Source organism: Gambusia affinis, linkage group LG18 (assembly GCF_019740435.1).
Source record: "Gambusia affinis linkage group LG18, SWU_Gaff_1.0, whole genome shotgun sequence".
NCBI lineage: Eukaryota > Metazoa > Chordata > Actinopteri > Cyprinodontiformes > Poeciliidae > Gambusia > Gambusia affinis.
This window is the reverse complement of record NC_057885.1, coordinates 8,111,133-8,130,950: the sequence shown is the minus strand read 5'-3', so window position 1 is coordinate 8,130,950 and position 19,818 is coordinate 8,111,133. Positions and strand designations below refer to the sequence as shown.

The 19,818-nt window shown below is 37.5% G+C and overlaps 3 protein-coding genes across 3 annotated transcripts in view; 1 reads left to right on the top strand and 2 right to left on the bottom strand.

Annotated features, from left to right (window-relative positions):
* Positions 1 to 19,818, top strand: part of htr2cl1 (5-hydroxytryptamine (serotonin) receptor 2C, G protein-coupled-like 1) — a 322,666-nt gene that overhangs the window by 36,685 nt on the left and 266,163 nt on the right. The window lies entirely within an intron of this gene.
* On the bottom strand, positions 3,162 to 6,572 carry LOC122819934 (serine protease 33-like). The gene is made up of 6 exons (XM_044097008.1): positions 6,319 to 6,572; positions 6,013 to 6,033; positions 5,337 to 5,499; positions 4,490 to 4,749; positions 4,258 to 4,406; positions 3,162 to 3,520 (listed from the first exon to the last, which is right to left on the bottom strand). The coding sequence occupies exons 1-6, from the start codon at positions 6,371 to 6,373 to the stop codon at positions 3,173 to 3,175; spliced, it is 996 nt and encodes a 331-aa protein (XP_043952943.1). The 5' UTR covers positions 6,374 to 6,572; the 3' UTR covers positions 3,162 to 3,172.
* Positions 8,756 to 14,211, bottom strand: LOC122819932 (serine protease 27-like). Its single transcript, XM_044097006.1, has 6 exons — positions 14,101 to 14,211; positions 12,628 to 12,651; positions 11,996 to 12,158; positions 10,789 to 11,045; positions 10,553 to 10,701; positions 8,756 to 9,487 (listed from the first exon to the last, which is right to left on the bottom strand). The coding sequence occupies exons 1-6, from the start codon at positions 14,153 to 14,155 to the stop codon at positions 9,119 to 9,121; spliced, it is 1,017 nt and encodes a 338-aa protein (XP_043952941.1). The 5' UTR covers positions 14,156 to 14,211; the 3' UTR covers positions 8,756 to 9,118.

The window sequence follows — 19,818 nt, the reverse complement described above, 5'->3', positions numbered from 1 at the left end:
TGTTCACCTCTCATAAAATGATCGTTCTACCTGCCATATCATCAGAGAATTTTCCCATGAGAAAGTTTGATATCAGTGTTTTGCTTCAACCATGGCAGCAGAAAAATAAAAAGCTTGCCATTTCATTTGCTAATACTCAATTACCTCTTGGTAATACCAACTACCATTGTTGGGATTAGCTGTCATTGAAGCACTGGTGACTTTTTCTTTTGCACAAATCTTTGATAACACACAATTTCACAGTTCCAGTGTTTCCATTTAATAAGAAAGTAATTAAAACCACATGTGAATGATTTTGTCATTAAAAATGGATGTCAACGGTTATAAGAGATTATGTTCATAATTCAGATATGGCGCTAATGCTCATCAATCAGACACAGCGTCTTACTCAGGCGTTGGAGAACATTGTCAAAAACCCCCCAAACAAAAACAAACTATCATTCTCTTACCACTTCCTGTTATCGTCTTTGTTGTTTACAACAGTAGTAACAGAAACCAGCTGTTGATCACGTGACTCGTCTGACACCAAAACAGGTCTTCCCATTTCAGATTTTCAAAATACATACATTTCAATAGAACCAATAAAAACACAAACATAACACAAACTTATGGAAAATGTAGTCCGCTACCCCCAAAATTGCCGTGTTTTTGAGAGCATTTTCATAATTTAAATTTGTGCAATTCTATGGTTAACGAAAACCTTAATTACTGACATTTTTAAAATGGTGACAGAAAGAAATGAGTAACAAATCTCAGCCTACTGTTGTTTAAAGAGAAAACAGTATTGTCCTAAATGGAATGAGGGACAGACAGACAGACGTTAAACCTGACTTCATTCGTAGAAGGAAGTGTGATAAAATATTTTACACTCATTGCCTTGTGGGAAGACATTGTACAATGCAGCTAGCTGCCTTAACAATTTCCCAACTCTGAATAACTTTTCTCATTGTAAAAATCGAGTTGCTTGGAAACACTCTTGACCTTTACTTCTCTGTAAGGAAAGTCTCCTGGCTTGCTTTTCTATTTAATTTTCTCTAGGAGTGCAAACCTAGATTATCATTATCTTGACAACCATACAACTCTATCTCTGTATGGACCAGGATGAACGTATAAATTTGTTAATCTGCCTTGAAGGTGGCAGAGATGCACAAATTAGCATTCTTGCATAAAAGACGTGAATCACCTAGAGCGTAACAATAATTAACCACCGTTCAGCTCTTCCAACTGCTGGCTGTTCTGCGTTTGGTGATTTTGTTTTGCTTATGTTATCATTAATTCTGTCTTTTATACAGGAAAATCTCTTGAGATTTGTCATCTCATTTACAAGAGAGACCTGTTGCATACATCAATAAATTACATAAAAATAACAATATAATCTAAACGCCTACATTGACAGAAGGGTTAACAATAGCAAATTAGTGAACAAAGAGACATTTTTATATCCCTTTATTAAAATGTTGAACTCTCCAAGTGTGACCAGATTGGCTTCAGAAGTTCAGTACGCACTGAAGGAAGACTGAATGCAACAAAGTCCTGAGAGCAAAGGCTGTGGTATTGATTCTTGTACGAAATGTGACATAAGAATGATGAAATCAGATGGAGGATGACTTGTAAATGAAAGTGTACCCTTGCAAGAGTGTGTGATTGTATAGAGGGGGCCTTTTAACTAAAGTGCAATGGTGATAAATCCAACAGTGTTTTAACAGACATATAGAGCGCTGTAGTCTAGAATACTCATAAAAGTAGTAGAAACAAGTAGATTTCTGGCATTGTTTGAGAAACAAGCTTGTTTTGAAAAAAGAAGCGCAACATCTTCTGTTTGTTGAAAAATAAGATGCTCTTAGTCTTATTTGGCTTCAGTAGCAATGTAAATTTTAATAGTTGAGACTGAAAGACTGATTTTTGCCTGACAATAAATTACTGAATCATAGGGGCGTGCTCCGGTGGCGTAGAGGGTAGCACGCCCCACGTTTGGAGGCCTTCAGTCCTCGTCGCGGGTTCGATTCCCGGACCCGACGACATTTGCCGCATGTCTTCCCCCTTCTCCTTCCCCCTTTTCTGTCAGCCTACTGTGGTATAAGGGACACTAGAGCCCACAAAAAGACCCCCTGGTGGGGAAAAAAAATAAATAAAAAAAATTACTGAATCATCAACATAAAAACTCACAGCTGCACTTGTAAGACCATGGGCCAAATTGTTAAAACGCATATTAAACAGCATAGGTCCTAAAATGGACCCTTGTGAAACCTCCCTAAAAATGTTCATGTAACTTGATAGTTGACAACCACGTTGTTCACACTGAGATAATTTAGTAACCATAATCTATTCAGTAAGCCCATATGTCCAAAAGCCTTCATAACACACTACATGTTGTGTGAGTGATCCCACCACATATTGAAAAGATAGCCCAGCATTTGATTGGCTTTTAAAACGTTAAAACTGCCTGGCAGTCCCCCAGTGACACTTGGCATGTATCCGATGCTTTTACGGCCATCGCTGCAGGCTCCTTTATTAGTGGCTGTGTTTGCAGTCGCACAAACTGCATTCACATTGGGATGTGGTGCACCATATTATTGAAGACTGACAAAAGATTTGACAAATGTTTCCTAGGTAAGATGAAAGTAAGCAACAGGTAGGTCATTTGATTTTTAACCTTGCCACAATCTTTTATCATTTATGTTTGTTTGGTAATGAATATTAAATCCTATGATAGATTTTACATAGGTTAATTATACAAAGCCCCCGAGATACTTGATCACTATGACAATTTGTAAAACGGGTCAAAATGAGGTACGGAAACTTAATAGGGAAGAATAAAGTTTAGATGTTCAAACTACTTATTTCATGTCTTGAACCTACTTCTGACAAGAGTATTTTTGCCTCAATGTTTTCTGTAAGGTAGCAAGTGACACAGCAAAGCTCCATGTTGACAGTATATTTGTACACTCAGGACGTTATTGTGTATTAAAATGTTTTCGTTGCCAAAAAAAGAACAAAACGTGGAGAAATGCTGCGAGAACAGAGATCACTAAAGAATGATTGGAAGGACTTGGGTTTTCACCACTGCCAAAAGTATCATCAGTGGTGGTAGGCATATACAGTACAGACCAAACGTCTGGTCTGTATTGTAGGTAGGACAAAATATTTGAGCACTCAGGATGTCGCTGTATATTTAAATGTATTCTGTGCCAAAAAGTACATGGAGAAGTGTTGCAAGAACAGAGAACGCCAATGAGTGATTGAAAGGACTCAGGTTTTCTCCACCACCAAAAGCTTTCTCGCCAATCGTCCCATTGAGGTAACAGAAGTAACTTAAATCCTTGTCGGTGCCAGGAGAAGTGAAGGTGAGGAAGCCCGGTTTCGAGCCAGTGACCATGTCTTTGATCCAAGACTCATACTGGGACACTCGAGTGTAGATTCCAGGTGACAGTGGGAGGGCACAGCCTTCACCCATGCTCACGATCCCAACCTGGACCCAGTTGCGGCCCTTTTTCATCATTAGTGGGCCCCCTGAGTCTCCCTAGTGAGAAACGAGTAGTAGAGCATGTAAAAATTATTTTAAGGAATTCTACAGGAAAACATTTTTCAGCAGAGAAACCATATAAAAATAGTATTTTATTTAAATACTAAAACTTAGTGTCAAAATGTTACATTATAAACATAATGTTGCATTTGTTTGGGCAGTAGATTTTCTTGATGAAAAGGACCAACAGTTTAAACATTTAGCCATTTAAAAAACAAGTAAACACACAATGATGGTTACATGACGCATCACATTCAGGTGTTTGTCAGGTACACTCTCGGGTTGCGGTTGCCACTATGTCCATCTTGTGTTACCATGTATTGTGTACTTTCCAGTGACGCTGTAACTGGAGCTATATCCAGATGTTGGCTGTTGTGGTCACTTGTTTTGTTTTTTTTCCCCTCCCTTTCTGCAGATTTAGGGGTAGACTTTAGTGGTGTTGACTTGTGTTGTCTTTATGCTTATTTGTTTTCTCTAGTCTGATCTCATTTCCTTCTAAACCTTTTCTCCATATTTCTCCCTGTCTTTTTCATCTCTGTGTCCACTACATTTGAAATAAACGCTAAGAAATTTCGAAAGGTTTTGTAAATCTAATGGAGCATCATGGCAAAAGGCATAACACTTGTGAAAGTAAATCTGTTGGGCATCACCTTGACACTCAATACAACGATTTTGAATGCCACACTGCTGGCTAGTGGGCATAAAAAAAAAAAGAAAAGGAAAAAGATAGTTACCTGACATGCGTCTTTTCCTCCTCTAAAATATCCAGCACATATCATGTTGTCTGTGATTGAGGCAGTCTGTTTATAGTAGCATGTACACCTCTTTCTTCCAACAATTGGTACATCTACCTCCTTCAACTTGTTGGATGATGATCCAGTTGCTGTGGTTATTTGACGAAAAATCAATAGCATTTGTGTAGAATTAAGTAATTATTCTATATCTTACCAGCCCCACGTATCTTACCAGTCACACCAAAACCAGTAACCCAGGCCTTATTCCCGTCATGGAAATTGCTGGTTTCAGAAGGTAAGCAGATTGGTTGGATGTACTTGTTGAACTTGACAGGCTTTGAAAGCCTCAGAAGACAAATGTCATTGTTAAATGTCTCAGAGTCGTACGCAGGATGGCAGACGATTTGAGCAAGTCTTAGATTCACCCGATGGGGGTTGACGACATCCAGTTCTACAGTACCCAGATGGACTTCTGTGACGAAAAGGTCATACCTTCAAAACACAAACGTACCATCATTAATTTGAACTTTTGACCTGATGGTAAACTTAGTGGCTAGTAATCTGAGATCTTTCCCATAGTAACTAAACAAATAGTCCAAGAATGTCTTATGCTCGTATTGTTGAAACGGGGCTTTGAAATAAAATTTGACCCTGCTTCTATATTTAAAATACAGCTTAATAATTATAATAGAAATGAACCACGTGTAGTTTACAAGTTGTCCCAATATAATCTTTGAATGGAACATGCGTCCACAACTTGGCTGCCATAGGTAAAATCTGGCAACAATGGTTATCAAGTGCAACTGGGCTAACACCTTCTGTCGGTAAAAGTCACGTTCCTATTAACAGAAGTTTATTTTTTTTATCACTGCTTATTGTGACTTCAACCCAGACAACACATGGTCAAATTGTTAATCAATCAAGTTCATTTGTATAGCACATTTCAGCAAGAAGACAGTTCAGTGCGACTCCGCCGGACCGCACATGTAGTAAAAAGTTCCTTGGGTCCAAATGACCCCAACGTTTAGGACTGTGGGAGGGTTAAAGAAAAGAATTAATATGCTTTGTCAACCTCTCACCATGTTACACAGTGAGCAGCGGTCAGGACCCATTGAGGGCTGATCAGCGATCCTCCACAGAAAGCAAAACCATTCTGATGCAAACTTGCCTGCCACGGCCATGTCCCAAGATATGCATTTAAACCCCCAATAATCCGAGTTTTGGTCGTCAAACGGCCACATTCTGACAACAGGGAAGAAAATATAAGTAAGAAAGGACAGATGCAACAAGTTCCGTCACAAGATATTCCTTTTACTTTCTATGTCTATGTAGAACATTCAGTGTACCATGGAGCAATTTTTATCTTTAAGATATGTGTGGTTTGCTGATTTCTATGGGTTTTAATTTTGTTCTTTTTAAATACTATTTATTTCCTATATTCATTTACATCTGGCATTGTTACTTACACTAATAGATGAAACAAAACAGGTAAAAATGCATGGTTGTTGAAACATGTTTTATGCTGATTCTTCTCTATGGCTGCCATTAAAATGGAGGCAGAAATTATGGCGGCTTTGACTGAGCTCCAACTTGCAAAACAATTCACACAGGTCTGTTGACACTGGCCTTTGGAAGGAGTACCTTCTGGTGTTAAAATATGTGACATTGGTATAACTTATCTCTCCATTCGCTACAGAAGAGGGAAAAACACTTTCAAAACTCGCACAACTTCTCAAACGGGCCTTAGACTCTTACCAAACGGCTGTGACTGACAACCTGGAACACAGAACAGAGGAATGCTTCATCTCAAAATTAGGACAAAAACCCCCCATACATTTAGTGATATGTGTTGAAACTGACCACCACTTTTCCAATGTTCAAGGCAGACATTAGATAATTTAACTAGATGGATACACATACAAAAAGTATGGAGATTTTTATTTTAAAAATAGAAATATAGTCAAATACCTTTTTCTAAGTATTGCTAAATTCAAGTTTGACACAATGAGACAAATTTTATTGTATGTAAAGAAATATTTAAACCAAACACTTATTTCTTACCACTGTACAGCAGAAGGGTCACCAGGACAAACTCAGTCAGCTTTGGAAAAGCCATTTTCAAACTCCTCTCTGGTCACGGTGCATTTTTTTCCCCTCTTAGAAACAGAATATACACTCGAGTTTCATTTTCTTCGTGCTAATGCTAATGCTCCTGACAGTACGAGCCCATACTGTCATGATCCTCAGGTGTTTGGGGCTGTTTGATTTTCATTCGATCATTTCTGTTATGCAGTTGGAATGTTCAGAGTCGCTATAGTAACAGTATCCCGGGTAATGATGGGTAGGTTAGAACATGGCAGTTGAAAACGAGTGACTGACCAACGGTGGATGTTAATAAACAACACAAGAATGAAACTTATTCATGTCTTCAATGTTATGCTGTGACATAAAGGGATTGAAGACATAGCAAATTTCTTTCCTTTATTCTTTTAACATTGCCATAAGGTTTTAATTTCTCTATTAATTATTGGTAGTAAGGTGGTAGAGCTTAGTTGAGCTCCTCTGTGTTACCTTATATTCTTCCTTTCACAGCTTCACAGAAAATAGGATTATACACAAGGAGGTAGCTTAGACACTCTGGTGCACACTGCATCACAGTAGATGGCAATAATGTACCTAAAGACTGGATGTTTTGGAAGGAAGCCACCTGTAGCCAAAAAAGGGGAAAAAAAAAATCTGAACTGGAAACCTGTCACTGGGCAAGCTGCCCAATGAGGAACTAAACTGTCTTGTTGTGGCAACAAGATGAAAATCTGTTGCAGTTTGGCTGAGCTAACCATGCTAATGCTAATAGTGTCACCAATGTGTGTCTGTTGATATTTTGGAAGCTTTCTGAAACTTGGCTTAGCCTGAGTTAAAGTTAATGGAAGGCCTTTTCATTTGAAAATTAACTATCTTTGATTTCCACTGTAGAATGTCAAATTTAATTTGTCTGGCAATTAATTTGTCTGCTTCGTTTTGGTCATTGCTGATGCTTTTCCTTCTGAGCATTTTGCTAACATACAATGTATGCCCCAAACACCAGACTACTCACACCTACCAACACTGGTTTAACTATCAACATCTGGAACGTCTTTTCTTACTAAATCAACTTGTCTTTGACGCCGTAGCTCCAGACGTTATCATTGTACTATTAAAAATAAGTTTGGATTTCCTTTGGTGCTTTTTGTTACTGCTTGTCTTACTTTAGAATTAAGGTTTAAGTTGCTGCTGATACTGCCACGTTAATTGTAGCCGACTATTTACAAAGTCATTTTGAAAAACAAAAAATGCAGCTGTTTTTGTATATCTTTACATCTGTATTCTGATGGATTATGGAGATGTTGAACTGTTGCACAGTTCATTGGGTATGCTTTTCAATATTTCTGGAAAGCATGAAAGAAGGAAGAATGTTGCACCTAGAGACCTGTAGAGCTGAAAGTGTTGTGGTTTCGATCGGGGAACTGCTGAGTGTTCATCAGAGACGGCCTCAGGAAAGAAACTACCTGTGGTGGCTGGTTTTTGGAAATATTACTCTGTTATGCCGAGTTATGTCCTCTGCAAACCTGTTGCAGTCTGGACACACTATGTTTTGTGGATGACCCAAACCACACAGTAATGACAGTTTCCTGCAATCCAGAATGAATCTACAGTAGACGGTGATGAAAAGAGGAGATCCAACTTGAGAAGAAAATTTTGATAATTTGTTATAAGAAATTAAATTAAGTTTATCCAAGTAAATATATTCAGTTTATTAAGGTGTCAAGTTAAGCAAACATAGACAGTTGCAATTTAATTACATTTTAACAATCAATTATTTGTAGGTTGTACCTCCATTCTCTTTTTCATTGTAGAAGCCCATTGCCATCTCTATTCTTGAGCGAGTTTGTACACCCTGAGACTTGTGGGAAACTCCTCAGAAAGAAGATTTTTGATACTTTGAAATTGATATACTTTCAGTGGCCTTCAGAATTGATATATGGAAGGTCACCGATATACTCGTCAGAATAAAATCCCATATTTTTTTTCTTTTTCTTTTTACATCTTTGCTTAACAACATAATGGACCATTCCTATGTTCTTAATAGGTTTTAGCTCTTAACATCCCTGCCTTCCACCACCTTTTAATTACTTTTATTTTCTTTTTCCTCCCTTCAGTGCTTCAGATATGTGATATATGAACAGAGGTGGGCTGTTTGGAAGTACATTTATTCGAGTTCTGTTCTTGAGAATTTGTACTTTCAGTATTCAAGTATCTTTGAAAGCACCCACTCCAATACTTTAACTTGATTAATATTTGGACAGAGCTTTATTTGCTGGATTAATATTTGACCAGTACGATCAGGACTTTGACTCAAATAATGAAACAAAGAACTTTTTTCACTGCTGTTTACGACTAAAAGTTACTCGTTTGATTTAGTTTTCATGTGAAGAAAAATTGCAGAATACATAAAAAATAATTACACTTTGCCAAGGATGTTTATTTTTAGTCATAAATGCATGAAAATCAAAGGACTGTTTAAACAAACCTTTGAAGAGTTTGAAAGTACATCAGCCAGTGACAAATCAGTGTAAATCCACCCACATGTGATCATAGCACTTAACCATATATAAGTACAGGATTAACTATGTTTAATTTGGATTGAATACAGTAATACAGATGATTTGAATAGTTAAGTTGAGATTCTACTTAAACACCTTTGTGTTAAGATTTTTCAACTAAGCAAGATTAATTGCAACTAGCTCAGGAGAATCCAGATATAGAGGTGAACCACAAGAAGAAGCGAGCAGTTTTTTTTTTTTTGTGTTTTTTTTAGCAACAGTTACATTCCACCGCTGCCGACAAAGACATGGAGAACGAGGGCAAGTGGAGAGAGAGCCACCAGGTGAGTGAAGTGGCTCAGGTTTTCACCACTGCCAAAGAGGCTGTCATCAGTGGTGCTTGGCATGGAGGTAGGAGGCATGGAGGTAGGGCAGGAGAAGGACATGTCATAATCAATGCCTGTGGAGATGAAATCGACGAAGCTCGGCCTCATGCCAGTGACTTTGTCGCTGATCCACTTCTGATAGTTGGACACTCGAGCGTAGACTCCGGGTTTCATTGGAACGGCGCAACCATAACCAAAACTCACCACCCCACCCTGGACCCACGCAAGACTGTTGTACATCACCAGCGGTCCTCCCGAGTCTCCCTGTGAGAGGAAGCAGAAGAGATTGGAATTTTGCTCCTGCTTAATTTTATTTATTTAATTTTTTTTGTGCCAATAAGAGTTGAGATTGTTTTTGCTTGAGCACAGTGGAATTTGCATTATGTAAAATCTGCTTGGCCTGATTCTTTACAGGACAAAAAAAGTTGAGCTAAGAAGAATCCTAATAAATTGTTGGTCTATCACCTGGATGCTCAGTATGTAACTTCTACAAAATTTTATTTTATTTTTTACATATTTGCAAAAACTATTCCCATATTATGACAGTAATATGGTGACCCTTTCTCACTTCAACAATTCACTGAACACAACATATTCAAACTGAGTACAGCTACAAATTAAGAAAACAGATATTAACAAAATAGAAGAGCTAGATATTGTTGCTGATAGAAGGACACCACTTTTGGCTTAACAACCAGAAGTTATTCTTGCTTTGGCGCATTTGTAGAGAATATGAAAGCGACAGGTGACGCCGCTATCAAAGTATATTTTTGAGTCGGGACATAATGTGAAGCTCTGCTTCGTTCTTTTTCTCAGTGGTAAGCTGTGACTGTCATCCTGCCCATCTAAACAGAGAGAGAGTGAATCCCAGAATACTTTCATGGTTGTAAAGTGAAAAGCCGTCTCATCCAATCAGCGATGACCCAGGTTTCCTGCTGGGATCTCATCCATTTCATTAATGTTGTTTTCTTAATTACTTAACTAAGTAATTAAGTATGTTAAATATGTTGTTTTTAAATTTATAGCTGTGTTTGAATTGCTGAAGTAGTTTGCACTTCAGGGCTACCGTATAGTACATTATGAGACAGATAATCTGTAAAATGTTCAAGCTCCTCCACCCGCCTCTGTGTTGCATGCAAGTCTCTATTACTCAATAAAAACTAAAAGCCTGCCCCTCCTTTGCCAACATCCCATGCACCGATTTCTTGTGTCAGTGGGCTTCAGTTGTAACTAGGCTGGACATCATACCACCGTATGTTTTACAGAGTTGAGAAGATCCAGGTACATGACGAATCACACACACACACACACACAAAAAGAAGTAGTCACCTGACACGAGTCCTTTCCTCCCTCATCAAGGCCAGCACATATCATGTTCTCTGTGATGGTGGCAAAGCCTTGATTGTAGCATGAGCACTTGTTACTTCCTATGATCGGTATTTCAACCTGCTGCAGGATCTCAGGGAACATCCTATTACCTAATGGAAGAACAATTTCAGCGTTTTTGTTTTATGGTACTTCAGAAAACACGATTGTTTGAGCTAAATTAATGATCTGTAACTTACCAAGGTCACCAAAACCAGTGACCCAGCTGTTGGTACCCTCAAGAAAGGTGCTGTTATGTGAAGCTAGGCACACCGGCTGAATGTAGTCTGTGAAATTGACGGGAGCTGACAGTTTCAGCAGAGCGATGTCATTGTCATAGGTTTGACTGTTGTAATCGACATGGACGTCGGCTTGTACGATCCCCCGAATCACTTCATTGGGGTTGAGTTGCGATAAATTGTAGGCACCCAGATGAACTTGAGAACTGAGGATGTCACTATAATAGACAAAAGTAACAAAGAATGAGTTGTGAGTTCAGCATTTTGAGATTGTCACCATTACCCTCGGAATCAGAGGTGAAAAGAGTAGCACAATTTTAACAGTTTTGCTCAAGGAAAAGTAAAGAGTAGCAATCTAAGAAATTACTCAAGAGTAAAAATGCATTTGGTAAATGCTCCTAAACTACTGTATAGCTGATCAAATCATCAACCATTAGATATTTAAAAATTATATGATCAGACAGACCAAAATGTCATCACACTTTCTGTATGGACTACTCGGCACAGAAAAATATCCACATCCTTTGACACTTTCTTTTATCACATATTTGTTAAAACTCACAATGTTGTGACAGTACAGTATGAGACAATCTGTGAAAAAAATCAAACTCTTCCGCCTTCTCCTTATGGACCTGCTTTTACCTGAACAAATACACTGCTAAGTCATAGACAACCAATCAGCGCCAGGAGAAGGGTCTTAGTGCTGCTTAACAATCACCCTTGTTTACGCGCTGCTCACACCCTCCCATTTATGTTTGCTCCGCTTCAGCTGGTTCACCTCAGTGGCGGCTGTCTGAATGCTACGGCTAGTTAGCATGGCCACTGGTGAGTGAATAAATTATTTTCCTGGAACTGCAAGTTGTTTCTCTGCCGTTGGCGTATATAGGCGTGATCGACAGCGCTAAGGCCCGCCTTCTGGCTCTGATTGGATGCTTTTAACTGCGAGCGGTGCATTTCTTCAGGGAGAAAAGGGAGGAGCTCTATCTTTTCAAACATTATCTCTCATATTGTCACGACATGGAGATAGTTTTAACAAATATCTCCATGTCATAGAGTATGCAACAGTTACATACTCTTGCTTTAATGGTTTCCAGAAAATAAAATTGGAAATAAATCCAGATATGATCAAATGGTTGTAACAATGCCCAACGAGAGACAGAAATCTCACCCTCCAATGCAGTGGGCCGCAGTCAACACCCACTGGTTGGTGATCAGGGATCCTCCACAGAAGTGACCAGAGCTTGTCTGTAGGCTGACCTGCCAGGGCCAATGGCCCGGGTACGCATTCTGGCCCCCAACAATCCGGGTTTTTCTAGCTACATAACCGCACACTGTTACGGAAAACAAGAAATAATAATAAATGTCATAAATATTGATTTATAATGTAACAAAAAATTATAATGTGTATAGTTTCACCACTTACAGCCGAGGTAAATAGAAAGTATACTCTCCTTAATTAATGACCAGCTCAGCACAGGACATGTCAATATTTAAGCCAAATGTATACCACGCTCAAACCAAGTACACTTCAAAAATTGTTCTGTACAAAAATTTGTAAAACTACAAAATTTAAAATAGTCATACAAATCTAAAAATAAAATGAAATGCAAATTTTATGAGATGGTTCAAATGGCTGTATACGTTGGAATCACTGCTAAACAATGCACAAGTTTGACAGTTTTGATTTTAACGTTGCACACCTAGTACTCAAGTAATCCAAAGAAAGAAAATCATTATCTTGAAATATGTGATGTTAATATGTTCTAATCTGAAAACAAAAGTAGTAAACTTGACACTTACTTGGCTGCTGTTGTGCCTGACAGCCTGAAACAAAGACCAAAGATGAGCTTATTAATTTAAGAAACGACCGACTCCAGCTTGAACGTCATGTTTTTACTCACAATATGTTTTGAGTTACATTTCTTATCCTTTATGTTTATCATCCATTAGAGTCTAATCTTGGATACATTGACTACAAATGACGACCCAATTTGTAAATTTGGTGTTTGACTTTTTAAATTTGTTTTTGTTTTTTTGTGATAAATTTATTCAGGGATTAGGTTAAATTTGCATCCAGTACAAAATAAGCAAACAATTATTTGTGAGGTGTGGTATTTAGTTTGCAAACAACTCAACTATGTGCTGGCTGTTATACTTTATCAATGTGGCATTTTGTTGGTGGTCCTGGCCAATTTCAAATATGTTTCTCAGTCTTGTAAATATTATTTTTGAATTTCAAGGCAGAAATTGAAATGTTTTATCTATGATCGTGATTTATTTCAAAGCAGAGAAAAGCATTTTGGAATTGTCACAACTTCTTGCATAGTTGCTATGTAAAGGTCTGCATCTAAAAGTTCAACATATGCATCATATACAAGATTATTGATAAATTTTTGATTGGAGTATTGAACATACATGTGATACTTTTGACCTTCATGCGTTAAACATTATTCTTACAAAGAATAGAGGATATTCCTGAGATGATCTGCCAATTTCTCAATTTATTTCAAGTGATTTTTGCAATAAGAAATGTGTACATAATTTTAATAAAATCAAAACATTTGGAATCATCTTAAACCTAAAAAAATTAATCTTTTTGCGGATGTAATATTGTTAGCTTAGGTCTTTGAACCTACTAGTTTGTGTGGTATGGATGTTCAACTGTGTCACACTTTAGACACCACTGGAGATTGACCAATTTACCTAATTACTCCAAGATCAGAACTATAAATTGACAAAAATTGGTAATTTAATGTAAGTTGACTACTTTTCTGATTTTAATCTGTGTAATTTTAAGCTCAACATATTTTATTTATATTTCTTTATTATATAGTCTGGTTAATGGAGGTGAGCGAATTGATGCAAAATATTTAACATTGATACCAAGTCATCAATGTTGTGTAACATTAACGTGATACCGATACTACCAAGTTAGTATCGGTATCTTATCAATTTAAGCATGGTAAGATCGATACATTAGTGTCAGATTCCTTCTTGAAATTTTTTTCGCCGAAGGAAAGACTGGTAAAAAAACCCCAACAACTTTTAAAAACAACTTTCAAATCAAATTGCATATTCTCTTAATTTGTTTTTATCAGTTTCACTTTGTATGATTATTTAAATGCTGGAAAAGCAAGAATTTGTTCATAGTGGCACATTGTGTAGATAGAAAATAACAGTTTTTCTCCCACAACTCTGTTGAGTCAGAGAATAATTATCAGAAGAGTAAATAAAAAAAAATAAAGAGAGCAAGTTTGTAAAAATATTTCTTACCATTGCATATGAGAATGGTGAACACAATGAATGCAGAAACCTTTTGAAGAGCCATTTTCAAAGTCTCTAAGCACTCATCACAAAGTGTCAGACTTTAGTAGTCTGGCTTCAGATGTTTAGCGCCGCCCCTAATGCTATCCATCCTATTGACTACCGACCTTCATTTGACAAGCTGTAAGAAGAAAACAAAAGCTAAAAAACTTGTTTGACCTCATGAATTGGTTAGGTGGTGCTTTGCGCAGATACAAAAGATGTTTAGTGGAGGAACAACTCATTGTAATCAAAGTTCTTTTATTCCGCCCTTGTCCTTTGTCCTCATCGTTCCCTTTTTCTCTTTCTGTTTGTCTTTGCCTTTAGTTAAGCAATAATTTATAATTCAAAGTAACTTTGACTCACCTTTCTCAACATCTTTTTACCCCGGTCCGCTAGATTAATCAATGCTGTATTCAGCAACTTTCTTTCTTTTCTTCCCTAGAAAATCAATTGAGATTTGAGTCACTTTGGTTTGTTTTTCTCTTAAACATCCATTCTTGAAGGGAGAGTCTGGGTTCAGGTGTTATAGGTCTTCCTGAGATTAGACATTCAATGTGTGGACTTTGATGGGTTTCCTTGAATAGAAAACGTTTTTTAAACCAACTGGAATAATGAGCTGAACTTTCCTTACTGTTAGAATCCACTGAAATGCATGTAGCTGCATCTTCCTGTAAACGAAGGAGCTGGGCAAAACCATAGCTCAACTTTTAAACTTCTGAAGGATTTCACTATTTTATCACTCAGACATATGTAGCTAGGAGTTTCTTGTTGTGACAGTCACTAGCAACAATTTAAGGCAGTTTTAAAAATGAACTCTTTTGTTCACACATTCTGGGTCTTAATGGATTACAGACTGAGGGAGCATATCTTGTAAAACATGTTGTCCCTGTTTTTAAATGGCATTTCCACAAAATATGCAAGCTGATTCAAAAGACTGACGCAGGAAGGCAACACCCTTAAAATGTTGTTCAGCTAGGTTTTATGCAAACAATGTACAGTACTTGGAAATCTTCTTTACCTCAAAGCTGTGTATACACTCAGGAGCTTTGACGTTACCAATGACTAGCCTAAGTGAGTTACACTGATTATGGTACCTGTTGGTGAGTGGGACCTCTTTGACAGCAAATTAATGTTTTTGTAGGTTGTATTCATGACTGGTCCTATTTAAACTAAATGGATTATGTGTATCTAAAATACACAAAGCTTCTGGTTCTCATTTAAAAAGTGTCGTTTTTAGAGATTCTTTAAATATTGACTCTAGTAACAAAATGAAGCCAAAATGTTTTCTGTGACTTCTGGCTCTGCTCTCTTTTGGTGGCCAAGTCCTATCCTGCAGCTTTTCGATGCAACACTTCTCTAACACACCTGAATATAATTGTAACATTTTAGTCTTCAGTACTTGTTTATCTTTTCACCAAATCCTTTTTGGGTGTCCCAGATTTCTTGATTTTTCTATGTTTAGAAAATCAAATGCCCCTCCGAATACCTAATATGCGAGGACCTCCCACTCAAACCGAGGAAGACACTCAACTCTCTTCCAGCTGAAGACCATGGCCTTAGAGGCACTGATACTCATCCTTAGCAACTTCACACTGCTCTAGTGAAATCTGAAAATTGCGATTTGTTGAAGCCAGAGATACAATCTTAAGGCCACCAAAAAAGAAGCCCTAAACCCCTTGGCTCTGCTACAAATTCTGTTCATAAAAGCTATGAACAGAATCGGTGACGAAGGGAAACCTTGACAGAGTCCAAGGTTTCCCCCAGAAAACTTGCTAAGCCCAGTACGCAGGACGCTATGGCAGTAATCCAGCCACCTGCTGTGTTTTTGAGTTTAAAAATGTTTAACGTTGACAGGAAGTTTGAAAATATAATTTGATAGTTATGCATTTTTGGAAGACTAATACCTAAACACCAACTATAAACCCTGGAGTCTAATTCTTACTGGGAATGAGCCTGTTGTATTGTTGACAATGTAGACCAGGCTCTGACACCAGTCAGTGACTTAACAGCTTGTATAAAAGGACCTGGTACTCCATGCTCCCGGACTAGCCCCCACAAGATTCCCAAAGGGACACAAATGCCTGTAAAACACATGTAGACTGGTTGGGCAGGATCCTGCTCAGGGTGTAGAGCAGGTCCAATGTTTAACTTTTAAAATAAATCAAACAATCCCTAAAGCATCTATGCTGTCTCTGTGCATTAACTGAGACATTTGCAGCTCTAATACTATTGTCAACTATTACTTCAACTTTGAAGTAGCTTTTTCTGGAGATAGAATAACCTTATCCTGGTACAATCAAAAAGAGAGCCACTTATATGGTGTGTGTTTAGTAAAAACGGTTTCTGTCTCTCATTTTAATGCATGGCAGATCAATCAAACTCCCAATTTTCCCAATAAAGCAGAATGAAATATGACTTCAAATAGGAGGGCAAACACGAACAATCAGATGCAATGAATAACAAAAAAAGAGAATATGAATAGAGGACAGAAAATCATTTTTCCTAATAAAACAAAGCAAACAAAAGGCGCGGTTAATTGTGTGACTGAGGGCTTGGCTGATACCGAGCTTTTCATCATCAAAGGAGTGTGAACATAGAACATAAACAACTTGGGTAAAATCAATGGAGAAAGGAGAATTCAAACAACAAAGACAAGCAATGTCAGTGCTATAACCATAATTACCTTGCTGGATGCTGGAGAGCTCTGAATTCTGCATGTCTGGGATGTAATTGTCTCTGAAACTCCTGTGGGACAGCAATTATTAATTTAATCTTTATCTTATTGTAGCTTACAATTGCACTTTGTGTTGGATGTGTTAAACAGTTTTATGTATGAACTTTACCTCATTTGTCAGGCCTAACATACCAAATATGTATTTTTTTACACTATAATTGTGAAATAAAACAGTTGGATGTCTAGAAGTGGCAATTTATTGATTCAGAAACAAAAAAAATTCTAAGATTTTTTGTACAATGTAGGGCTGTTGTAAAGAATATTTTACTAGTCAAGTACTCTATAGAATAATTTTATGATTATCCGAGGAATCGGATCTCTCTCTCACTGTCTCTGTGTGTTTGTGCCATTCCTGCCGTTCGCTCCAAACCCGTGACGACTCGATTCCTACACCAAAAAAGCTGTCATAGTCCAACCATCACACTGCAAACTTCAACAATACTTATTTCTCCCCCAAACCTTGGCAAAACGCCGCACAATTCAACACCATTGAGGAGGAATTTTAATAATCAAGGTACTCAAATCATTGGAGGAATTGTTTCAGCCCTAGTACAATTACACCAATTGTCCACATTTGGGTGTGCAAAATTAATTTAATAACTCCATCTTTTGATGCTGCAGGCTTATCTTTTAGTGAAAATTAGCTGTTGTACGATTTTCTTTCGTATACCACCCTTATACAGTCATTTCACTGTTGCATTGACATTGTTAGAATAACATAGGAATCTGCGTTGGCAAAGGATGATTATCCTTCAGTCATCTTTGTATAAATTGAGAGCAGCATACCTATTTTAGTTAACAATGAGGGCCAGGCTGCCACTGATTGTTGGACATGTCCAGAAATTTCATGACGTGTGACGCTGCTCCCAGATGCCATGTGTCCCCCTCAGGTGTGCACACATGTGTACCACATGCAGCAGAATAAGCTTGAGCGCTAGAATGAGGCTGATTTTCAGTTTCTTTAGCACAACTGCAATGGAAACGCTTTTTCAAATCACACAAGTCATGTGATCAATGATGTTACGACTGGTGGAAAAGAAGAAGATGACAGGAAGTGAGGGGAGCATGTTTTTTAATGACTTATGTCATCGTCAAATGTGATTTTAATTTATTATAATTTAACAGAAATACAACAATTGTGAAATTTTTATTTTTTTTTTTTTCAGGTTTAGTGAAATATCAACAAAGTTTGTGCTACTGGCATAGGAAGATGTGTTTTCAAAGGACAGTTATGTAGTCCAATCAGCGATGTCCCAGGTTTCCCACTGAGGCTTATGTTTTGTTAAGAATAACTATAAATGATCCTTACTTTATAGTTGTGCTTAGTTTTTTACAAAAAAAATATATTGACCACTTTCTAATGCGATTAGGACAGAACGACTGGTTCATTTATTCCAACTCATTTTTATGCATTTTTTCAACCAGTACTGCATATCTTAATAAGTGGGAAGCTTGTAAAGTCTACACATTCAGATGAAATAAATGGAATTAACTCATTTATTCTCCAACAAGAAATCCCCCATTAGCTCCCACATCAACAAGCAGAATGCGTTGCAATCATCCATCACTTTTAATGTTGCCAGATTTGTTTTGTTTTGTTCCCAGATTTGATTAATGTGCTTGGGTTCCTCTTGTTCCAATAATATCTCATTGATTCGTTTTGCAACTGCAGTCCAACAGTTGATCATAACTGTTTCAGCTTTGGTTTCCGATATACTTTTTAAAAAATTTTTTTTTTCCAAAGCAAGTCCATTTGAAGGAATCTCCTTCACTATCTTGATTGGTTCCACCTGAACTCACAACAAGCTGAGTGTTTGTGAGTTCTTTGCAAATTTGTGCTTTGCAAATGTGTGGTGTTTGGTATTTTTGAACCATATGTCAAAATCCTCTTCAAAGCCAGAGGTGCGTGAAACGGTAAATTGACAGCTGGCAAATCACACGCTGGCTGAGTGCAGAGAATGGATTGTTTTTTTCCTTTTAGTATGTGCACACAGCGAAACGTTGACTCATATTTTCTTCTGACATCCATAGATGTCACCCGTCTGTTACAGTGTTCAGGTGGGAAATGATTGGAATGTGATGAGGACAGATACTTGATTCTCACTGTGTGGATTTGTACATTGTCTTGCAAAACTTGTCTTGTTTTTTTTTTGTTGTTGTTTTTAACAAATTTCTATTCCTTCTATTTTGAACTTTGTGTCTTATCTTTGTGGAAAATTGGCATGGAAGAGCAGTGAGAGAGGTTTTAAAAAATGTTCACGAGAAAGTCTGTAAAGATGATTGTATTCATTGCTATTCGATGTGATCAAAATAGCCATAACTATTGAGGTAAGCTCAGAAATGTACCTTTCATCAGTGCACAGTCACTAGATTTCTAATGACTATATAATTCTGTAATTTGCCATTTTTAAAACAGTTGTGCAAAGGAGATGCCGATTTCAAACAGAAACTTATAATAAAAAGCTTTGTCGCCACAATGAGGTGTTTTTTTTATAAATTTATTTTAGTTTGGTCTATATGGAAATTGGTATAATTGCACAACTGCAACGTGAACACTGATTTTGCATCACGCGAGTTACAACATCAAAAAACGGATATTACTACTGGCACAAACCACAAAGAAGACGACAGGAAGTAGTTGGAGGATGATGTTGCAAAATGCTTTTTATTCGCGTGAATAAACGTATTCATGTTTGATTCTAATTGCTCCTCTTACATAACGGGAGCACTGCAATTGCAACATTGTATTTTTTGACTTTAGCAGAATAACCAAGTTTCATGCTGCTCCTCGACGATGGCTGTCATTGGTTTTAGTAATGGTAGTCATTGTCGGGGAGCAGCGGGGAGATGGAGGCACTGAAGACGTCAAAGGGTCTATAAATGAGAACAAACTATAACAGTGACAAACTGTTGCTCCCCTACCATGAAGCCAACAACAGCCCTTTGAAGTT

Excerpts from the sequence above, each read along its gene's own strand:
- LOC122819934 (XM_044097008.1), bottom strand. The coding sequence starts at position 6,373 with ATGGCTTTTCCAAAGCTGACTGAGTTTGTCCTGGTGACCCTTCTGCTG. Across the intron at positions 5,500-6,012 it reads TTGTCAGTCACAGCCGTTTG|AATGTGGCCGTTTGACGACC; the intron begins GTAAGAGTCTAA and ends CCCTGTTGTCAG. Across the intron at positions 4,750-5,336 it reads GCTGCTCACTGTGTAACATG|GTATGACCTTTTCGTCACAG; the intron begins GTGAGAGGTTGA and ends TGTGTTTTGAAG.
- LOC122819932 (XM_044097006.1), bottom strand. The coding sequence starts at position 14,155 with ATGGCTCTTCAAAAGGTTTCTGCATTCATTGTGTTCACCATTCTCATA. Across the intron at positions 12,652-14,100 it reads CACCATTCTCATATGCAATG|GCTGTCAGGCACAACAGCAG; the intron begins GTAAGAAATATT and ends TCTTTGTTTCAG. Across the intron at positions 11,046-11,995 it reads GCGGCCCACTGCATTGGAGG|TGACATCCTCAGTTCTCAAG; the intron begins GTGAGATTTCTG and ends TGTCTATTATAG.